The sequence below is a fragment of the Pongo pygmaeus genome, chromosome 1 (genome assembly GCF_028885625.2).
Source record: "Pongo pygmaeus isolate AG05252 chromosome 1, NHGRI_mPonPyg2-v2.0_pri, whole genome shotgun sequence".
NCBI classification, from domain to species: Eukaryota; Metazoa; Chordata; class Mammalia; order Primates; family Hominidae; genus Pongo; species Pongo pygmaeus.
The window spans coordinates 209260181-209279870 of NC_072373.2; the positions used below are offsets into that span (position 1 = coordinate 209260181).

Consider the following 19690-nt stretch of genomic DNA (forward strand, 5'->3'; position numbering starts at 1 on the left):
TACAGGTGCCCGCCACCACGCCCAGCTAATTTTTGTATTTTTAGTAGAGACGGGGTTTCACCGTGTTAGCCAGGACGGTCTTAATCTCCTGACCTCGTGATCCGCCCGCCTCAGCCTCCCAAAGTGCTGGGATTACAGGCGTGAACCACCGCGCCCGGCCTAAGAGCTTTGACTTTTATCCTAAGCGTGACAGGGAACCTTGGGAGGGTTTTAGTTACAAGGGTGATGCTTTAAGAAGCTGACTGCGGTTGCGATACGGAGAAGAGGCTGGAGTGGGGTGGGATGGAAGCAGGGGCCAGTGAGGAAGCTGTCCCCGCATTTGGTGTCTGTTGGCTGAGCTGCCTCTGTGTTGGGCTCTGTGAATCGAGAGGACTCAGCTCAGGCTAAAGAGCCGGGTAGGTGAACAGAGAGGCAGGAAAGGGTGGCAGGGACCGGGGAGACGCAGTATGCAGGAGCCAGAGTGGAGGGGGTCGTTCTAACCTTGGAAGGAGGATTCGGGGAAGGACTCCTGGAGCGGGAGCCCTAGGCTGATTTTTGAAAGGCACATTTGCTTTTCGGGATTTGAGAGGACGGAGACTCCAGGCAGGAGGCGCGGAGGCCCTGAGCATGAAAACCTTGTGGGGTTAAGAGAGTAGACTGTGGAGTTGCCTGAACCTCATCCCCTGCCCTTCCACCTGTGCTGAGTGACCTTGGGCTGTGTGCCTGTCCCCTCTGTGCCTGGCGTCTCCTCATCTGGAAGATGGGTATAATAATCATAGCGATAAGATAATTCAGGTAAAGGCCCGTACAGCAGTGCCTGGTGCAGAGTGAACGTGCACCCGATGATGTTAGTGTCGCTAACCGCTGCTGTTTTTGAACACCACGCCAAGGACATTGTGCTTTACCTGGGGAAATGGGAGGCCAGGAGAGGGTTTTGAGCAGGGGAGGGACATAGTCAGATTTATGGATTAGGAAGGACAGTGGGGGTAGGAGGAGGCTGCAGGGGGAGTCTGGGGGGCTCAGAGGCCCAAGGATCTGTAAGGGGTCCCCAAAGGTGCTTGGCTGCTACAGGCTGGGCCTCCCGGGTTGGGGAGGGCAAGGGAGTGAGGGCCTGGCCCAGGAGGGGCTCGGGGTGGACACCGGCTAATGGGGCACTGTCTGTGGCAGAGCGGAGACCGCAGCGCAGAGAGCAGAGGCGCTCAAGGACTTCTCCCGCTCCTCGTCCAGTGCCAGCAGCTTCGCCAGCGTGGTGGAGGAGACGGAGGGCGTGGACGGAGAGGACACAGGCCTGGTGAGAGGCTCAGGGGGTCGGGGGCTCCACAGGAGCTTGGAAGGGGGCTCTTTGGACCCTGGAGATGCCCTGAGTAGAACCATGAGCCTGGGCGTGGCTGAGATGTGATCAGGGGACCCGGCCCAAAGGAGCAGTGCAGACAAACCCTCCCCTGCTCAGAAGCCTTCCGAGGCTCCCCAGCACTGTCCACAGGAAGCTCAGTCTCTGGAGATCTGGTCACTCCCTTCCTCTCTAGTCTCCTCTCTTACCACTTCAGACATTGTGTACTCCGTTGCAGCCCCCCAAGCCTCCCAGGCTCACTGCACCCCTGGCCCTTTGCACGTGTGCCATCTCTTCTGTCTGGAACACTCTTCCTGCCGCCTCCTCCTTTCTTTGCCAGGCTGGCTCTGACTCATCCTTCTTGACTGAGTCTCACACACCTCCTCTTGAAAGCCTTCCCTGATTTCCTAATCTCGGGGTAGGTTAGGAAGCCCCTTTACATTCTCACAGTGACCGGGCTTTGCCCGGAACACCCTTTATCATTCTTCATTCTGCAAACCATCAGTGGGCCCCTGTTCCTTGCCAAGCGCTGCCCCAGATACAACAGATGCAGCTGGGAACAGCGCAGACCCAGGCCCTGCCCGCTGGGGCACAGAGTCTAGAATTACAGTGGTCTCTTCACAGCCTGTCTTGCCTCCCAGATATCAGGCTCCTGAGGGCAGGGCCCATGCCTGATTTATATCGGTGGCAAGCCCTGGAGAACATCAGTGAATGTTTGTCGAGTGAGTGAGTGGCAGTGGGTGGTGTGTGCCTGGGTCTGTGCCTGCCCTGACTCTGCCCTCCTGTGGTCTCCGTGGGGCAGACAAGGCTAGGCCCGTCCTCCTCGCAGGGGGTACGGGTCGGGGGTTGTGGAATGCAGTGAGGGAGAGGGGCTGGGAGGGAGGCCTAGCCAGTGCCAAGGGCGTGGCCTAACCTCCCTCCCTCTTTCCACCCCCTCCCCAGGAGAGCGTGTCGTCCTCAGGAACACCCCACAAGCGGGACTCCTTCATCTATAGCACGTGGCTGGAGGACAGTGTCAGCACCACTAGTGGGGGCAGCTCCCCAGGTACCAGGACAGGGCAGCTTCCCCATGAAGCGGGGCTACCTTGGGGTAGGAGGGGGACAGGGCTGGGCACCAGTTCCCATGCCCCATGCAGTGGGTATGTGATGTGACTGCCCCTGCCTTGGAGGACAGCGGGCAGGTCATTGTCCAGCCTAGGGTGGCTGGGTGGATTGGAGGGCTGGTTTCTTCTGGAAGGGTCTCGGAGGATAATGGGGGATGGCAAGGAAGAAAGTTAAGGGTGGGGTTGGAGCGCACTGGTGCCGACCGCCCACCTATGCCCCCGTCTCCCTGGTGCCTCCCCGCGGCCAGTGAGGTGGCTCCCTCCTGCCCCCCTCCCCAGGCCCCTCTCGATCACCCCACCCAGACGCCGGCAAGTTGGGGGACCCTGCGTGTCCCGAGATCAAGATCCAGCTGGAAGCATCTGAGCAGCACATGCCCCAGCTGGTACGTGCATCCTCCTGGGGCTGGTGCTGAGGGAGCCCCACCCGGGAGGGGATGAGCTGGCGGGGAGGCTGGGAGCTGAGGCTGGACCAAGAGGTCCCCCTAGGCCCCCCTAGGCCAGGAGGGGTGGGGCTCGCCCGGCTTGAACACACTTGAACACAGCCAGTGACTTTGCGCACCTGTGTCTCCCACCCCGTTGCTTCTCCCGTCTTGCCACCTGCCTCGCCACCACTGTCTGTCTGCAGGGCTGTTAGCTGGGCCACCCCTCTGAAGGTGAAACTGAGCAGGTTAGACCCAGCCCCTCAGCTTGTGTTTGGTGGGAGAGGGTGGGGGTGTGTAGAGGGCTGAGCTGATTCCTCCGTGTTCTTCTGTCACCTCTCTGGGGTGGGAGCTATGTATCTGGGTTTGAGCCCCCTGGCCCTCAGTTGCTGGGTGACTTGGGCAGGCCACGGCCCCTCCCTGTGACCTCTGCCCTTGCATTGTTGGAGGATTTGATGGGAGTGTGAAAGGGACTTGGCAGTTGCCAGGTGTGGAGAAATTTCAGCAGTTCCCAATGGGATGGAAAGACCCCGAGCCTGGAATTCCAAGGGTGGGCCCCTCCCAGGGTGGGGTTCCCTGAGGCAGGGACTTGACAGAGTTGGGGCACACTGGTGCCAGCCACCCGCCATGCCATGTTTCATGGTGTCTCCATCCCCCTTTGCCCTGCAGATGAGGCCACAGAAGCACAAGGGGAAGGTGCCGTGTCAAGCCCAGGCAGACGAGACCTCTGCCCTGAAGACCAACACCAGCCCGTGGGCTGCCCCCTGCCTCCCCACCCTCCCCATGGTCCACCCATCTGGGCTGTCTCTGCAGGGCAGAGCCGTCCAGACCTGGGATCAGGGAAGCTGCTGGCATCGTTCCCACCCACAGCCTGGGGGCCCGGACTGGGGCAGGGATTGCTCAGTGGAAGCAGGACCGGGGGCCTGGCTCTCCCACTCCCTGGGCCTCCATCACCCCTGAGCATCCCTCTGGACTCAGAGGGAACAAGGTGGGAGAGAGGGTTTGAGACAGCTCCGTGTGGAGAGCTTACCCCCTGGAGGCAGCACGAGGTGGATGTGATATGTGGGGGAGTGAGCACTGGGTTGGGAGCCGCGTCCTGGTTTCCGATTTGGGTTCTGCTGTGTGACTCTGGGCAAGTCACTCTCCCTCTCTGGGTGTGTCTGCTACAAAGGGACAAGATTATTTCAGAGGTCACTGAAAACTGTGATTACATGCACCTGCCCTAGAAGGTGGGCTTTTCTTCCCAGGGACCTCCCATCACCCTACCCTGCTTCTTGAGGTCCCTGGAGCCCCAGGTGGGCTGAGGGGCAGGGAGCTGGCTGTGCCCAGTGTGCCTCCTGGACCCTCCAGTTCTGCCACAGGTCTGCCGATGCCCTGTCCACTGCCTACACATGACAGACAAGTGACCCCCTCATGGGGGATGGGAACCTACCTGGCTCCTCAGCCAGCACCCAGCTTAACCCCTGCCATCCCATGCTGGGCCCTCCAGGCCAAGAGTCTCAGCTGGCCGAGAGTCCAGGCCTTGCCTCCCCCAACCGCCATGGAGGGGGCAGTCCGGCACAGCTGCTGGGAGCCCTTTTGTGTCTGGTCACACTTTTTAGGCGCCACGCCAAAGGCCAGCCTCCTGGCCCCAATACCCATTTTGGAAGCCCCTGTGGCCGTGTGGATGTCGGTAACAGTTGTATAAAATAAATTCTATTTATCGCTATTGTACCCAGAGTTGGGCCTGGCTTTGTGTGAACCGTGGCCAGATTGACCCCAGACAGATGTCCAGGGATGTCAAGGTGGCAGGGAGCAAGTCTGTCCCCATCAGAGCTGCCGGGCCTGGGGACACCTCCAAAGCCAAGCCACCGGCTCTGTGAGCACCGCCCGTGGTTTCCTCCCTGGGGTGCTGTCCTTCCCTGCACCCTGGGCCCCTTCCCCACTGCAGGAAGAACATGGCTGTGCTGTCAGGCAGACCTAGGTTTGAGTCCTGGCACCATCTCTTGTTAGCTGGGTGGGTGGCATTGAGAAACTTACTAGCTTCCGTGAGCCTCAGTGTTTCCTTTTGTAAAATAGGAGTGGTAGTGTTTCTCCCAAGGGTTTGTTGTGAGGATTCAATGAGCTGGTGCGTATCAAACATACAGCACAGTGTCTGGCACACATTAGGTGCTCAATTAATTACTTCCTTCTCCCTGTTCTCATATTCAGTGAATCCCCTGATATGGCCACAAGGGGGCGCGAAGGGATCACTTACGGGACCCGATGGGGGCCCAGGAGATGGGGATGAGTCCAAGGTCCCTCTACTAGGAGCTTACAGCTGGGACAGTAGGACGAAGGGTGATGAGGGGCAGCCGGGGACAGGAGAGGTGCGCACAAGCAGGGCCTGGGGAGAGAGGCATCAGGGAAAGTCCCTGGAGTTGCTGCCCATTCCTGAGAAGGCCTAGGGAGGTGGGACCCTGCAGGAGGGGGCCTCGAGTAAAGGGCAGGGAGGCAGAGCACCCCTGGAACTGGGAAGGTGACAGCCAGCTCCGAATGGTGGGAAGGTGACAATGGAGGGGACAGGGAGATGGGCAGGGATGAGGCCAGAGGCAATGTGGCCTTGAACTCCTGAGAGAGAGGCCAGGGCTCTGCGCCAAGGGCAAGGGGAGCCCCACGCAGGAGCGGTAGTTGCTGGTGGAGGCTGCACCAGCGGAGGGAGGAGGGGACCAATGAGGTTGTTGCTGGGGTAAGAGGGTGGCCAGGAGGCCGCTGAGAAGGACACCAGGTGGGCCTGAGCAGGAGTACCAAGCGCCTGATGGGCTGTGGGGCTAAGGGGGGAATCCAGAGGCTCCCGGGGTTACAGGCTGTGTGTTGGGTGAATGAGGGGACTCCTCCCTCTGGGGCAGGACCACAGAGGAGAGCAGGTCTGCAAGGGTGGGTTTGGGGACATTTGGGAGCAGGTACCAAATTGGGCCCCGAAGGGATGAGCCATGCCTTGGCCTCCCTGACAGCTTGGTAGTGCCCCCTAGCCCCTGCTGGCCCTGCCCCCTTCCCAGGATGATGCTGAAGGCACCCCAGGGGGTTGTCCAGGGAGTGCCACACTTTTCCTGACAGGGCCCTTCTGTGACCCTCTGATGCCTCAGGCCACCCATGGGTGGTGACTCACACCCAAACCCCAGCCCCACCCAACTCGGTTTGGCTCTAGGCTGCTCTGGGCCCAGTGAGTCCCCTGCGAACCGCTCACCCATCAGCCTCACCCCTGCTCCCTATCCCTCCGCCGCAGTCCTCTGCCCTCTCTCCTCCTGCTCCACCTCCACAGGGCCCGCACCACAGTTCAGCACCACGGTTAAGAGCTTCTTCAGAGTCAGCTCTGAGCTGCTTCGCCTCCTCGCTCTGTGACCATGGAGACATGATTTTGGCTCCCTGGGCCTCAGTTTCCTCATCTGTGCAGTGGGGGTGCTAACGGCCCTGCCCTCGCTGGCACCCTGGCATGAGGATTAAATGAGGTGACACCTCATAAAGTTCTCAGTGCAGCCCCAGCACATGGTGGGCTCAAAGAAGAGAGTGTGCGTACCGTGGGAAGGGATCAATGACGTCTGTAATTCAGATCACGTGGGGTCCGCTCCGTGCATGGAGGACGCCCACCTGCCGCTGGGCCCAGCACAGGTGCTTGGATGCGAGGCTTTGGGAATGGATGGTGTCAGGTGCTTCCCTGGGCCTCAGCTTGCCAGGTTTACCTGGGGTGACGATGCTCCCATAACAGAGTTGGGGGGGTTCCCGGCTTGTCTCCCTGTACTTAGCAGTGCACCCCCACTCCACTGTATCCTGCAGCTGAGACGGAGCAGCAGGGGCTGCCGTGGCAGAGCAGGTGGGCAGCTTGGTGGGCAGAACCTGCCTTTGCCCCATCCCCGTCCAGCTGGTGCCAGGCCGTCTGCGGGAAGGAAGGCCTCAGGGCTGGGTTTCACCCCACCGCATCCCTTCAAGCTCCGAGGTGGGGTTAGGGGAGGCTGGCAACAGATCGGGCCTCTGGGATCAAAGTGTCCAGTGCTATTTCTCTTGTGCCCGCGCCAGCTCTGTGCTAACCCTGGGCTCTGAGGTAGGAGGGCGAGCCGGGACACTCTGACTGGAGGCTGGAATTAGAACTTGGGCGGGGGGTACCAGGCTCCAGGAAGCGCTGGACTCTGCTTAGAAATTACTCTGGTAGTGGAAACAGCAGCTGGAGGGTTCCTCCAGACGCAGGAGGGAAGAGGCCTCCTGTGGAGGGACCTGGGTGCCTGGAAGATGTGCCCTTCCCCATCTCCCCTGCCTCACAGCAGGGGCCTCCTGTCTCCAGGAGTCTCAGTTTCCTTACCTGGAGAATGAGGACAAGGCCCCTACCTATTGCTCTGAAGAGGCTGTCTTGGCCTCTAAGGTACCTGGGATGGCTGCTGGCACAGAACCCATGCCCAATAAGACGGGGTCCTCTCCTACCCGTCCCCAGCTGGGGTGTCCTTGGACCTCCATGGCCAACCCTGGGGCAACTTTGCCAAGGAGATGACCGCAGGCCCGGGCCGGCCGTGCCAGGGGACTGGGAGCTGGACGTTGTCTGCTGCTCAGGCCACAGGGGGTGCTCAGCCAGGGACCCTGGAATGTGGAGGTCCCTCCCTTCTTCCCTGCTCCCGCCCTGCCAAGGGGATGGAGCCTCCTGAAATAACCAGATCTGGTTAGCGAGGCTAATTTTAAAAGCCACTCTGGCTGCCCCATAGGCCGTTCTGGGAAGCCATGAATGTCCCTGTGTTTGCCCCTGGGAGGCAGGGCGAGGGGAGAGCCCTGGGGCTGAGGCCGGCCTCTGAATGGACTCCCACCCCTGCCTCCCAGGGCTGACCAGTCTGGGGCCCAATGTTGGGGCTCAGGGACCCCACCTCTCCTCCGCCCCAATCCATTCAGGCAAATCCCAGTGGGCTTTCAGAACCCTCCACCCCCTTCACTGGTCTCCCGAAGCAGCTCTGGGCAGGGGCCCCAAAGCTCTCTGTCTCCCTCTCAGCTGTCTCCCCCTCTGTCTCCAGTGCTCAGTCTCTGTGTCCCTTTATCTCTGTGTCTCTGCCTCTCTCTGTCTCTGACACTCGTGGTCCCTCTCTGCAGCTATGGCTCTCTCCCCCTCTCTTCCTGGACCCATCACGCAGGAGGCGGGACGCAGTGTTCCTAAGGGTCCATACGCTGGGCTCTGTGCACTGGGTGGTGGGCGGCTGTGTCCACCTAGGAGCTGGGGTTTCAGGTGCGGCCCAGCAAGGGAGGGAACAAGTCCTGGAGACCAACAGGAGCTATAACTGGGCAGGCAGGAGCCAAGTCCAGACACGACCTGGGCCATCTGGCCAGGCCCACTTCCAGCAGGAGGAAAGAGCTCCAGGTCTAGGGTTGCCAGATTTAGCAAATAGAAACCCACGGTGCCCAGTTAAATTTGAATTTCAGATAAACAAGGAAGAATTTTTAGTTTAAGTATACCTTGTGTGATATTTGGGACATACTTATACTAAAAAATTATTCTGTTTGTCTGAGATTCAAATTTAACTGAGTGTCCTGTATTTTATCTGGCAACCCTCTCCAGGGAGGCTCTTGGAGTGAAGGGAGAGGTTTCTCAGGAAAGGCAGGTTGCATAGGCCAGTCTGATGGCAGTGTCACAACCATGCCCTGGGAAAATCCCAGTCTGATGAGGGAGGCACAGCTTCAGACCACCAGGAGATGGCATGGGGACAGTCCTCGGGAATGTGGTGGGGAGGCACGTGACACACAGTCTTCTTAGTGGAACCAGAGACTTCAGAAGGAAGGGTCTGTGTGTGCACGAATGGCTGAGCCCAGCACCTTGCACACAGTAGGGACTCCGTAAATATTTGCTGAATGAATGAAGAATCCGGGGAATGGAGGGGGATGCGCAGCCAGCAGGGGGCTCTAGCACCCTACTGCCCAAGCTCCTAGGAACCAAGTGCATGCCACCCCCAACCCAGGGACTCCCCAATATGAGCTGCAAAGGGGACGGGAGGGGGCAGAATGGGTGAAGAGAGGAGGTCAGCTTTTCCCCTATTTTGGCTCCTCCCCAGACCCCAATCCTATGTGGGAATTCAGCCCTGGGCAAGGGTGCAGGTGGCGGTGGGGACTAGGGCAGGTGATACCCTTGTGGCATTTGGGGGATGGCTGGGACGAAAGTGGGGGGGCAGGCCGGAGAGGCACTGCTCAGTGGCACTGCTGTTTCTCAGGGGCCTCTCGTGTGCAGTGCCCTGTGCCCTAGCGGGGCGTTGGATGAGCCAGGGGACCCCTGGAACCCGGGAAGTGAGGGGTCCTTGTTTCTGGGCAGGCGAGACTTAGGCCTTTATCTGTGGCCCATTAATCTCAGGGGTCTCCCTGGAGGCGGGGCGGGGGGGCAACTAGGGAGAGACCTGTGGCCCTTTCATGCCTCTCCAGGGGCAGAATTCCTTAAACAGCCTTTTTATTCGTTCACTCATTCATTCACTTGTTAACAGGCTCGCTTACTCACTCATTGTTGCCATTCACTGATATGACCCCCCGACCGCCCCCTGAACTCCGCCCCCTGCTCAGGATCTCAGGGGCTTGTGCAATCCCAGCAGGAACATACCACTGGCTCCTGGCATGACACTGGGCAAGTCATTGACCCTTTGGAGCCTTGGTTTCGCCAGCCCTGCAATGGGGCTACACTAGCAGCTCCCTGGCAGGATTATTGCGAGAATGCGTGAGATGTTGCCTGCCCCCAGGGAGCACTTCCAAAGGGAGCCACGGCTGCTGCTGGCACCATTATCATTATTCTTATTATTATTAATCATTTCAAGGCCCCCATGGGTTGGGCAGGGAGCAGCCGCCTGGCTCCATGTCCAGGTCATGCCGAGGCCGTTCTGGGAAGCGCCCGCTTCCTCTTGGGGCGTCAATCATCTCAATTCCCAGCCCTCCTTTTCAAGGGGTGTCAGCGTTTTGGCTTCTAGATGCAGCACGAAATCCTGTAGAGAAAAGTGAGAGGTGGGGATGGAGCCTCAAGCCTCGCCCCCTCTTCACCTGCAGTGTGAATTCCGGGCCTTGGTTTCCCCAGTCGTGCAGCCGGGGGCTGGGCTGGGCATCCTGCCAGAGCCCAGAAGGGGCCTCTCCATGTGTCATCCTGTTAGAAACGGTTTAGCTCCGAGCCTATAATCACATCTACCCGGGGAGGAACTAACACAGCTTTTCTTTCAATTGGGCTCTAATTGCGGCTTTCAGTGGAGTCACATGCACCCCATCCCCCAGCCGGTTTGAATTAGGGCGGCTGTCCCAGCCTGCCCTGCCAGGTCCAGGAATCCCCCAGGATTGCTGTGGCTCCCACTGAGCCAGCGGTGGATGAGTCCAGGGCTGCTCTTTCTCAGGGGCCTCCCATGTGCAGTGCCCTGTGCTGGGCGCTTCCGTCTGGGGAACTCCCTGTCATTTCACCACCTGGGGATCAGGCACTTCTGGGACCTGCTCGCCACCAGGCCTCCATTCTATTCACCCAGAAGCGGGGAGCCAGGCCTGGAGAGTGGGGTGTTGGCGGGCAAGGCCAGAGGCAGTGCCCCTCCTTGGGGGCGTGGTGGGGGAGCCTGCGGTTTCCCTGTTTGTTCTGGAGATCCCAGCCGCTTCCCCGAGGAGACAGCTGACGGTTCCCAGGCCACAGCCCCTCAGGCGGGGCCAGACCACGGCTGGCCAGCCTGGGAGCACTGCCCGCCAGCCACCCGGGCTCCGCCAGGCCCTGGCGCTGGGTGGTCTGGGCAGGGGCCAGGGGGGGCCTTGGTCCTGGCCATAGGGCAGGAACCGTGACCAGAGCCAGGCATGGGGCTGCCCTGCCAGGGACCTAGAGGGATCCTGAAGGCCGGGGCAGGGCCGGGCCAGGGGCAGAGGCCAGCATGGGCAAACACTGCCTTGGGGGAGACCCAGGAGGGGAAGACTCCAGGCCCCAGGTCCATCTACAGGAGGACCTCCAGAGAGACACTCACCCCCTTCAGGAATGTCCCAGTTGGAAGGTTTCAACCCAGCCATTGAGTTGGCTCAGGCAGGAGTCCACCTTAGAGGCTGGCAGAAGAGTCAGGGTTGGCAGACAGAAGACCTAGACCCCAGCCCTGCCTTCCTTCAGACCTCAGTCTCCCCATCTGTACAGTGGGCAGGAGACACAACCTCGTGCTTGACGTGGGCTCTTCCAGCTGACCAAGCTGTGGATGGGAGGTGGGCAGCCCAGGCTGGAAGGATCTCAGTCATTCCCACATTCATTCTCAGGGACTTGTCTTTTTATTTATTATTTGTTTTTGAGACAGTGTCCCGCTCTGTCGCCAAGACCGGAGCACAGTGGCACGATCATAGCTCACTGCAGCCTTCAACTTCTGGGCTCAAGCAATCTTCTCATCTCACCACCACACCCGGGACTAGAAATGGGGCCTCATTTTGTTGCTGAGGCTGGTCTCAAACTCCTGGGCTCAAGTGATCCTCCTGCCTCAGCCTCCCAAGGTGCTGGGATTACAGGCATGAACCACCGCATCTGGCCTGACCAATAGGATTTTGATTAGGATTACATTCACTCTACTTCTTTATTTGGTTTTGTTTTTTCCTCAGGGGCTTCTCCTTGCCCCACCCCTGAGTCCTGCGGCACCCCCTGTACCTTGGACGAAGCCCTCTCTGTTCCCAGCTGTCCGGGGTGAACGCCCGCCACAGTGGAAAGAGCCCCTGTGGGTTTCAGAGCCTAGCAGACCCCAGTTCAAATCCTGACCACTGGCTCTCTGTGACCTTGGGCAAGTCACTTGCTCTCTCCAGCCCATAACTATAAATACCATCCTGACCCTCATCTTTCTATTTCCTCCCTTGAACTCCAGACTCTTTTCCTCCTACCTACCCAGCGTCTCCACTCCAAGGTCCAATGGGCACCTCCAGCCCAATGTGATCCAAACCCAACTGTCTATTTTCTCCCCACTTCTGGTTCCCCATATCCGTAAACAGCACCTCCGTCAACCCAGGTGCCCAGCCCCAATTCCCCTGTTCCCTCCCCTCCCGACGTGCAGTCCACCAGGGAGCTCTGCTGGCCCTCCCTCCCAGCATGTCTGGGATCCAGCTTCTTCCCGCCACCACCACACTTAGCCTGGTCCAAGCCACCACCACCTCCAACCCAGACAGAGAAAGCTCCAGACTGCACTCTGGCCTTAGCTCCTGGAGCTCCCCAGCCTCCTCTGCTCCACAGCCACTCGAGTAATCAAAGCACAAGCCGGTCACTTGTCTCCCCTGCTGGGTTTTTTTTTTTTTTTTTTTTTTTTGAGACGGAGTCTCGCTCTTGCTCTGTCACCCAGGCTGGAGTGCAATGGCATGATCTCAGCTCACTGCAACCTCCATCTCCCGACTCCAAGCAATTCTCCTGCCTCAGCCTCCTGAGTAGCTGGGATTACAGGCACGCACCACCACACCCGGCTAATTTTTGTATTTTTAGTAGAGACGGGGTTTCATCATATTGGTCAGGCTGGTCTCAAACTCCTGACCTCATGATTCACCCGCCTCGGCCTCCCAGAGTGCTGGGATTACAGGCGTGAGCCACCGCGCCTGGCTGTCTCCCCTGCTTCTAACCCTCCAGTGGCTTCCTCTGCGACCAGAAGAAAATGCCAGCTCTTTTCATGCCACATCCCATAATGCAGCCTCTGTCCCACTCACTGATCCCTGTTTCTCTGGGTTCCAGCCACATCACCTTATTTCTGTTCCTCATTTCTGCCCCAGGTGGTTGCACTTGATATATTGCCTGCCTGGAGCCGTTGTTCCTCCAGGTCTTTGCAAGGCATTGTCCTTGCAAATGTCACTCCCTCAGACAGGCCTTCCCTGACCACCAGCTAGAGCAGTGCCCCAGTCACTCTCTGGCTCTTGGTTTTCCTATCTGTAAAATGGGGCCGGCACCGGTGTTGTTAAGAGGGTGGGAAGAGACTGTTGGGATTGGGGGCTGAAGTGCCGGAGTCAGACAGGCACTGGGTACCTGTGAGTCCCTCCTTCTCACGGGCCGGACCCAGGGTCAGAACACTTTGCTGGAGATGGAAGCTGGGCTCCTCTGCCCATTTTACTGTGCGGCTGCAACTTGGTGTCTGACCCTTCCTGGGCCGCCTTCCTCCCTGGACCGTAGGGAGCCCATTCCAGGCTGAGCTTTGTCTGGGAACCTGTGGAAAGAGGCCTTTGCCCCAGGAGACTCTTCGACAGTGGAGGGCTCGGAGCACAAAGGGCCCATCTGGCACCAAAACTCTCCCTGAGGCTGAGTGTCATGACGGCACCTGTCACAACCTGAGAGGAGGCAGCAGTTAGCCAGGCCTTGGCCCAGGGCTCTGGGAGGCAAAGAGGGGCAGTGATCACATCTCAAAGCCTCCAGACCCTGCCCCAGGCCCCTCCTCTCACCCTGACCCAGCACTCTGCCCCTTCACTGCCATTTTTCCCCAACCAGATGACCTGAGTGGGCTGGAGGCCGGTGACAGACCCGCAGGCAGCGTGGTCAAGCCCGGGCTGACTTGGGGATCCAGAAACCCTGGAGCTGCCCCCTGGCATGGGTGGGTGGAGGCTGCTGGGCACTCCCCACAGGTCGAGGGCACAGCCATGGGTGCCCTGTTTACGGGCCCGGAGGACAGAATTCCCAGCCACTGAACCCCCACCTCCACCGCCACCCCCACCACCTCAACCCTTGCAGTTAGATTCCTGAGTCGTCCTCGTTTCTCCTCCCACCCACGGCCTCCGAGCCCTCCCCGCACCCTGCCTGCCCACACCACAGCACATGGGAGGCTGCAGCTTCAAGATCAAGGAGTCCGCAGATGAGGGCACTGGACTCCAGCCAGTGGGTGGCAGTGACCAACCAGCCAGGCCCCGACCCTAGGAGCAGAGAATCAGCACGTGGTGACTCACCCCTAGACGTTGGGCCCTCCTCTCCGCCTGCAGTCACAGTGCAGGAAACTTAGACTCCAGGAGAAGACACGACGTGGGTGCAGCTGGGAACGGGGAAAACCCGGCCTGAAGTCCAGCCCTGCCCGACGCCAGAGGATGCAACGGGGTGATTAAAATCCTGTACTCTGGAGCCACACTGCGTGGCTAGAGTCCTGGCTCCAGCCCTTGTTAGTGGTGTATCTTCCCATAAGTTTAATCATTTCTGCTTCTGTTTCTTCATCTGTAAAATGGGGATAATCACAGTCCCTGCCCTCCAGGGCTGGTTGTGGGGAAGATGAGTTAATGTGTGCTGTGAGGCACGTGAGAACAGCGCCTGGTCAGCAGGGAACACCGTAGAAATGTCCACTCTTGGGCCCACAGCTATGTTCCCACCGCCTCAGTGATTCTAAGCCTCGGTTCCAGTGGCAGGAGGGAGAGGTGACACTGGAGGACCGAGTCCGGCCCGTCCCCTGCTTGGCTGGTAGGGCCACGTGTGCCCATCCCATCTCAAGGTTCACACAGACTGCTGAGAAGCCAGAAAACGGCCTGGCGCTATGATCAAGGCAGAGCCCCTGCGAGGCTCAAAGAAAGCCACACAGGCACTCGGGAGCCCAAATCCTCTTCTGAGAACTTAATCCCCACCCGCCTTCCCCAGAGACGGGCTCTGGCTGGATCCTGGTGGGAGGTCTTCTGTTCAGCCATGGGGCTAATTACAAAGGCTGCTGTCTCCTCACCCCCCATGGTCACTTCTGGGCTTCTGGGGGGCCCAGGGAGCCCTTGGTTCTGTGGCTCATGGGGCTGGGGTTGTTTTCCTTGGAGAGATTAGAGCCCCAGAGACAAGGAGAAGAACATGAGCTGGGAGCCAAGGAGACCTGGGTTCAACTTTCAGCTGTTACCTACAAGCCATGGGCCCAGGAGCAGGTCACTATATCCTGCCGAGTCTCGATTTTCCCATCTGTGAAATGGAGGGTGCCCACTTCAGAGGATGGGGAGATATGGAACATGTACCCCCAAGGTGACAACTTCACTGCCAGGTCTCAGCACTCAGTAGGGTATGTGGCACACAGTAGGCACCTTACTGCCTCCTGCTCTCCACCCCAGAGCGTTTGATTTGCTCATAATCCTTCTATTCACCTACTGGGCTGGCTTCCTTCTTGATAAACAGGAGCTGGGATTCACAGGGCCAAATTTGGGGCTTGTCCCTCCCCTCTCCATTTCCACAGCTCCAGTTTCTCCTGCCTGGTCTATTATAGCAGTCTCTGGGCGGATCTCCTGGCCTCCAGTTTCTCTGCTTGAAGCGCCCTTGAAACTGATGGCCAGGATAATATTTATTTATTTGAGACAAAGTCTCTCTCTGTCACCCAGGCTGGAGTGCAGTGGCGTGATCTCGGCTCACTGCTAGCTCCACCTCCTGGGTTCAAGAAATTCTCCTGCCTCAGCCTCCCATACCTGGCTAATTTTTGTATTTTTAATAGAGACGGTGTTTCACCATGTTGGCCAGGCTGGTCTTGAACTCCTGACCTCAGGTGATCCACCCGCCTCAGCCTCCCAAAGTGCTGGGATTACAGGCATGAGCCACGACGCCCAGCCAGGATGATCTTTCAAAAACAATGCTGATTCCGTAGCTCCAGAGCCTTCCATGCCTCCCCAGGGTCTTCACGGTCAACCCCAGCTTCTCCAAATGGCATTTGAGGCCCTTCTGCCCACCTCTCCCCACAGCGTTTCCCTCTGAATTCCCCTCAGTAGCCTCACACCCTGGGTCCTCCTCCCTTTGTTAAGCCTCAGCTTACTCACTGCTCTCTGTCCTGTGCATCCGCCCCCACCGTGTTCCCTTCCTGTCCCCACAGCTCCTGGCTTCGCCACACACTGGGGTGGTCTCTGTAAGTCTCTGTCATGAGATATGAACTTGAGGACAGCCTTGGACTTGTCCACTGTCTGTTCCCTGGGCAAGATTGCGGCACGGGGCATGGTACTCAATAAGGCAGGGGCCACAGACTGTTTCCACCATGACCAGACAGGTGACATACATCTGAAGGCCCAGTGTCAGAATACAGGGCACGCTGGGAGCTGTGGCATCCAGAAGAGCATAGTACCCTGACAGGCTTGTCGCTCAGCTCCAACTGACCGTCGCCCTGCAGAAATGTGGGGTCCGCTGCTGGCTGGATCTCCTTTTTTTTTTTTTTTTTGAGATGGAGTCTCGCTCTGTCACCCAGGCTGGAGTGCAGTGGTGTGATCTCGGCTCACTGCAAGCTCTGCCTCCCGAATTCACGCCATTCTCCTGCCTCAGCCTCCCGAGTAGCTGGGACTACAGGTGCCCGCCACCACGCCCAGCTAATTTTTTGTATTTTTAGTAGAGATGGGGTTTCGCCGTGTTAGCCAGGATGGTCTCGATCTCCTGACCTCGTGATCCGCCCGCCTCCGCCTCCCAAAGTGCTGGGATTACAGGCATGAGCCACCGCACCCGGCCTCCCTTTTTTTTTTTTTTTTTAAGCCAGAATCCCAGATGTTATAGAGAATTTCCCAATTTTTTTTTTTTTTTTTTTTTTTTTTTTTTTTTTTTTGAGACAGGGTTACACTCTGTCACCCAGGCTGGAGTACAGTGGCATGATCTTGGCTCACTGCAACCTCCTCCTCCAGGGCTCAAGCGATCCTCCCACCTCAGTCTCCTGAGTACAGGGAGTACAGGCTTGCGCCACCATGCCCAGCTCATTGTTTATTTTTGGGTAGAGACAGGGTCTCACTATGTTGCCAGGCTGGTCTCCAACTCCTAGGCTCAAGCGATCCACCCACCTGGGCCTCCCAAAATGCTGGGATTACAGGTGTGAGCCACCGTGCCTGGCCCCCCAATGTTTTAAAACATGGCACCCGTGCTCAGTGATGGCTGGGGAGTGTGTGAGTTGGAGGATGTCTCCAGCCTGAGCCAAGTTGACCATTCTAGCCTCCCATGCCTCTTCCTTCCTACAGAGCAGAGGTTTTCAACTGATGTGGGGGTGATTCTGCCCCCAGGATGAGAACCTGCTGTGTTGGTGTTGGTGGCAGCGGTTGCCCAAGCGAAGACGGCATTTCCTAGCCTTCCTCGCATCCAGGAAGGATCACAGGACTGGTTCTTGCCAATGCACTAAGGGTGGAAGTGATGTGTGTCACTTCCAGGATGAAGTGGTTAAAAAGCAGGCATGGTTTCCACCATCAAGGTGCTGGCCAGATAGGAAGGACATCCAGAACTTACAGGGGGTGGCAGAACCACCCCGGAAAGATCCTGGGTCCCAGCCACCTGAGCAGGGGTGCTGATGTTGGAGGTAAGAATACATCCTCAGGTGTCAAGTTATTGAGCTTTCTGAATTACCTTTAACAGAAGGCAGGGTTATCTCAGTGAATACAAGAGGGTGTGTCAGCTCATCTTTGTTCTTCCCCCGGGAGAAGGCATCTGAGGGCAGAAGAAATCCCTGTGCTGTGGGTCTGGACTGTCATCCTTAGGGTCTAGGTCCATGGCCACCGGCCCTAGTTGTGAACGGAGCTGGGACCTATGCCTGAACTTCGGCTCCAATTAGGACTCAGGGCCCACAGCAGTTAAAATATAAGGTGATGAGTGACCCAGGGCTCAGCCTGAGTGTGGGGAGACTCTGAAGCCATGGGTGCCTGAGCACCTCAATCTCTGCTTCTTGAAGGACACATCATCCCACAGCCTGGAGTGTGGGCAGGAGGAACTCCTGGCTCCTAATGGGGTCCTAAGTCCTCACTACGTGTTAGGCACCACTAGGCACAGAGCATCAGAGAAGCTGAACCCGTTGCCCAAGTTCGTAGAACTGAGAAAGTGATGGAGCAGAGATGTGGACCTCCATCTCTCTGACTCACAGCCTGAGCTTTCTACCCCAGCAGTGTATCCCAAAGTTCAACAGAAGCTGTTGGTTTGTGTCCTTTGAGCACTTGATGTTCCAGCACCAGGCCTGGAGGCTTTCTCTCAGAACTTCATGGGGAAGGTCAGAAGTGCCAGTGTTAATTTCCCCAGGAGCAGCCCTCGGCCAATGAGAGGTGAGAGTTGAAGAATAAATACCCCTGCTCCCCCGCCCCTTGGGTGAGATATCTCTGAAGTGTCGCTCCCACACCATCTCCCAGAGGTCCTTCGTGGGATTGAGCCCTGGCCAGCCTCAGTGGCAACCTGTTTAAAAACACATCTTTCTCAACATCCTTCCCTTTCCTGTCTTGCTTCCTCATTCCCTGATTTGTGCAGCTTTCTGGTTTCTTCTAATAAACAAACTACTTGTGCTGAGTCCTGTCTCAGGTTCTGTCTCCGTGGAAACCCAACGCAAGATAATAAAGTGTGGTTTGTCAGACAATCCACAGAGAGAAAATCTTCACAATCTATACATCCAACAAAGGATAAATACACAGAATCTACAAGGAACTCAAACAAATTAGCAATAAAAAAACAAACGGCCGGGCGCGGTGGCTCACACCTATAATCCCAGCACTTTGGGAGGCTGAGGTGGGCAGATCACAAGGTCAGGAGATTGAGACCATCCTGGCTAACATGGTGAAATTCCGTCTCTATTAAAAATACAAAAAATTAGCTGGGCATGGTGGCGGGCGCCTGTAGTCCCAGCTACTTGGGAGGCTGAGGCAGGAGAATGGCGTGAACCCAGGAGGTGGAGCTTGCAGTGAGCTGAGATCGCGCCACTGCACTCCAGCCTGGGCGACAGAGCAAGACTCCGTCTCAAAAAAAAAAAAAAAAAATCCCGTCAAAAAGTGGGCTAAGGACATGAATAGACAATTCTCAAAAGAAGATATACAAATGGTCAACAGACATATGAAAAATGCTCAACATCACTAATGATCAGGGAAATGCAAATCAAGGTGGTATCACAATACGATACCACCTTACTCCCGCAAGAATGGCCATAATGAAAAAAATCAAAAAAATAATAGATGTTGCATGGATGCAGTGACAAGGGAACACTTCTACACTGCTGTTGGGAATGTAAACTAGTACAACCACTATGGAAAACAGTGTGGAGATTCCTTAAAGAACTAAAAGTAGAACTACCATTTGATCCAGCAATCCTGCTACTGGGTATCTACCCAGAGGAAAAGAAGTCATTCAACAGAAAAGATTCTTGCACACGCGTGTTTATGGCGGCACAATTCGCAATTACAAAAATACGGAACCAGTCCAAATCTCCATCAATCAACGAGTAGATAAAGAAACTGTGGTGTATGTGTATATGTGTATATATGTATGTGTGTGTGTATATATATATATATGAATATGATGGAATACTACTCATTCAGAAGGAATGAATTAATGGCATTTGCAGCAATGGGATTGGAGACTATTATTCTAAGTGAAGTAACTCAGGAATGGAAAACCAAACATCGTATGTTCTCACTCATAAGTGGGAGCTAAGCTATGAGGATGCAAAGGCATAGGAATGATACAATGGACTTTGGGGACTCTGGGGGAAAGGGTGGGAAGGGGATGAGGGATAAAAGGTTACAAATTAGATTCAGTGTATACTGCTCAGGTGATGGATACACCAAAATCTCACAACTCACCACTGAAGAACTTACTAATGTAACCAAACACCACCTGTTCTCCCAAAACCTGTTACTAATGTAACCAAACACCACCTGTTCCCACCAAAACAAAGTGTGGTTTGCACACCATGGAGACATGTAAATTGACTTCAGGTGGTACTGGGAACATTTAAAAACTGACTGCTTAAATGTGAATTTAAAGGAGTGTTTAGGAAATAATAGTATATGACCAGGCGCGGTGGCTCACGCCTGTAATCCCAGCACTTTGGGAGGCCGAGGTGGGCGGATCATGAGGTCAGGAGATCAAGACCATCCTGGCTAACACGGTGAAACCCTGTCTCTACTAAAAATACAAAAAATTAGCCGGGCGTGGTGGTAGTGCCTGTGGTCCCAGCTACTTGGGAGGCTGAGGCAGGAGAATGGCATGAACCCGGGGGGCGGAGCTTGCAGTGAGC

General features: G+C 56.9%; 1 protein-coding gene across 33 annotated transcripts in view; it reads left to right on the forward strand.

The window, feature by feature from the left end:
* Window positions 1–4544, forward strand: part of RAP1GAP (RAP1 GTPase activating protein) — a 73395-nt gene extending 68851 nt beyond the window's left edge. For 17 of the 33 annotated variants that reach the window (XM_054502404.1, XM_054502467.1, XM_054502484.1 and 14 more), the window contains 5 exons: window positions 1147–1270; window positions 2252–2354; window positions 2692–2795; window positions 3038–3079; window positions 3501–4544. In XM_054502404.1, the coding sequence (XP_054358379.1) occupies window positions 1147–1270; window positions 2252–2354; window positions 2692–2795; window positions 3038–3046 (340 nt within the window). In that variant the 3' untranslated portion in view covers window positions 3047–3079; window positions 3501–4544. Of the gene's footprint in view, window positions 1–1146; window positions 1271–2251; window positions 2355–2660; window positions 2796–3037; window positions 3080–3500 lie in introns of all 33 variants that reach the window. The other 16 variants (XM_054502423.1, XM_054502505.1, XM_054502568.1 and 13 more) reach the window with 2 other exon arrangements.
* Window positions 4545–19690: the final 15146 nt, after the last annotated feature.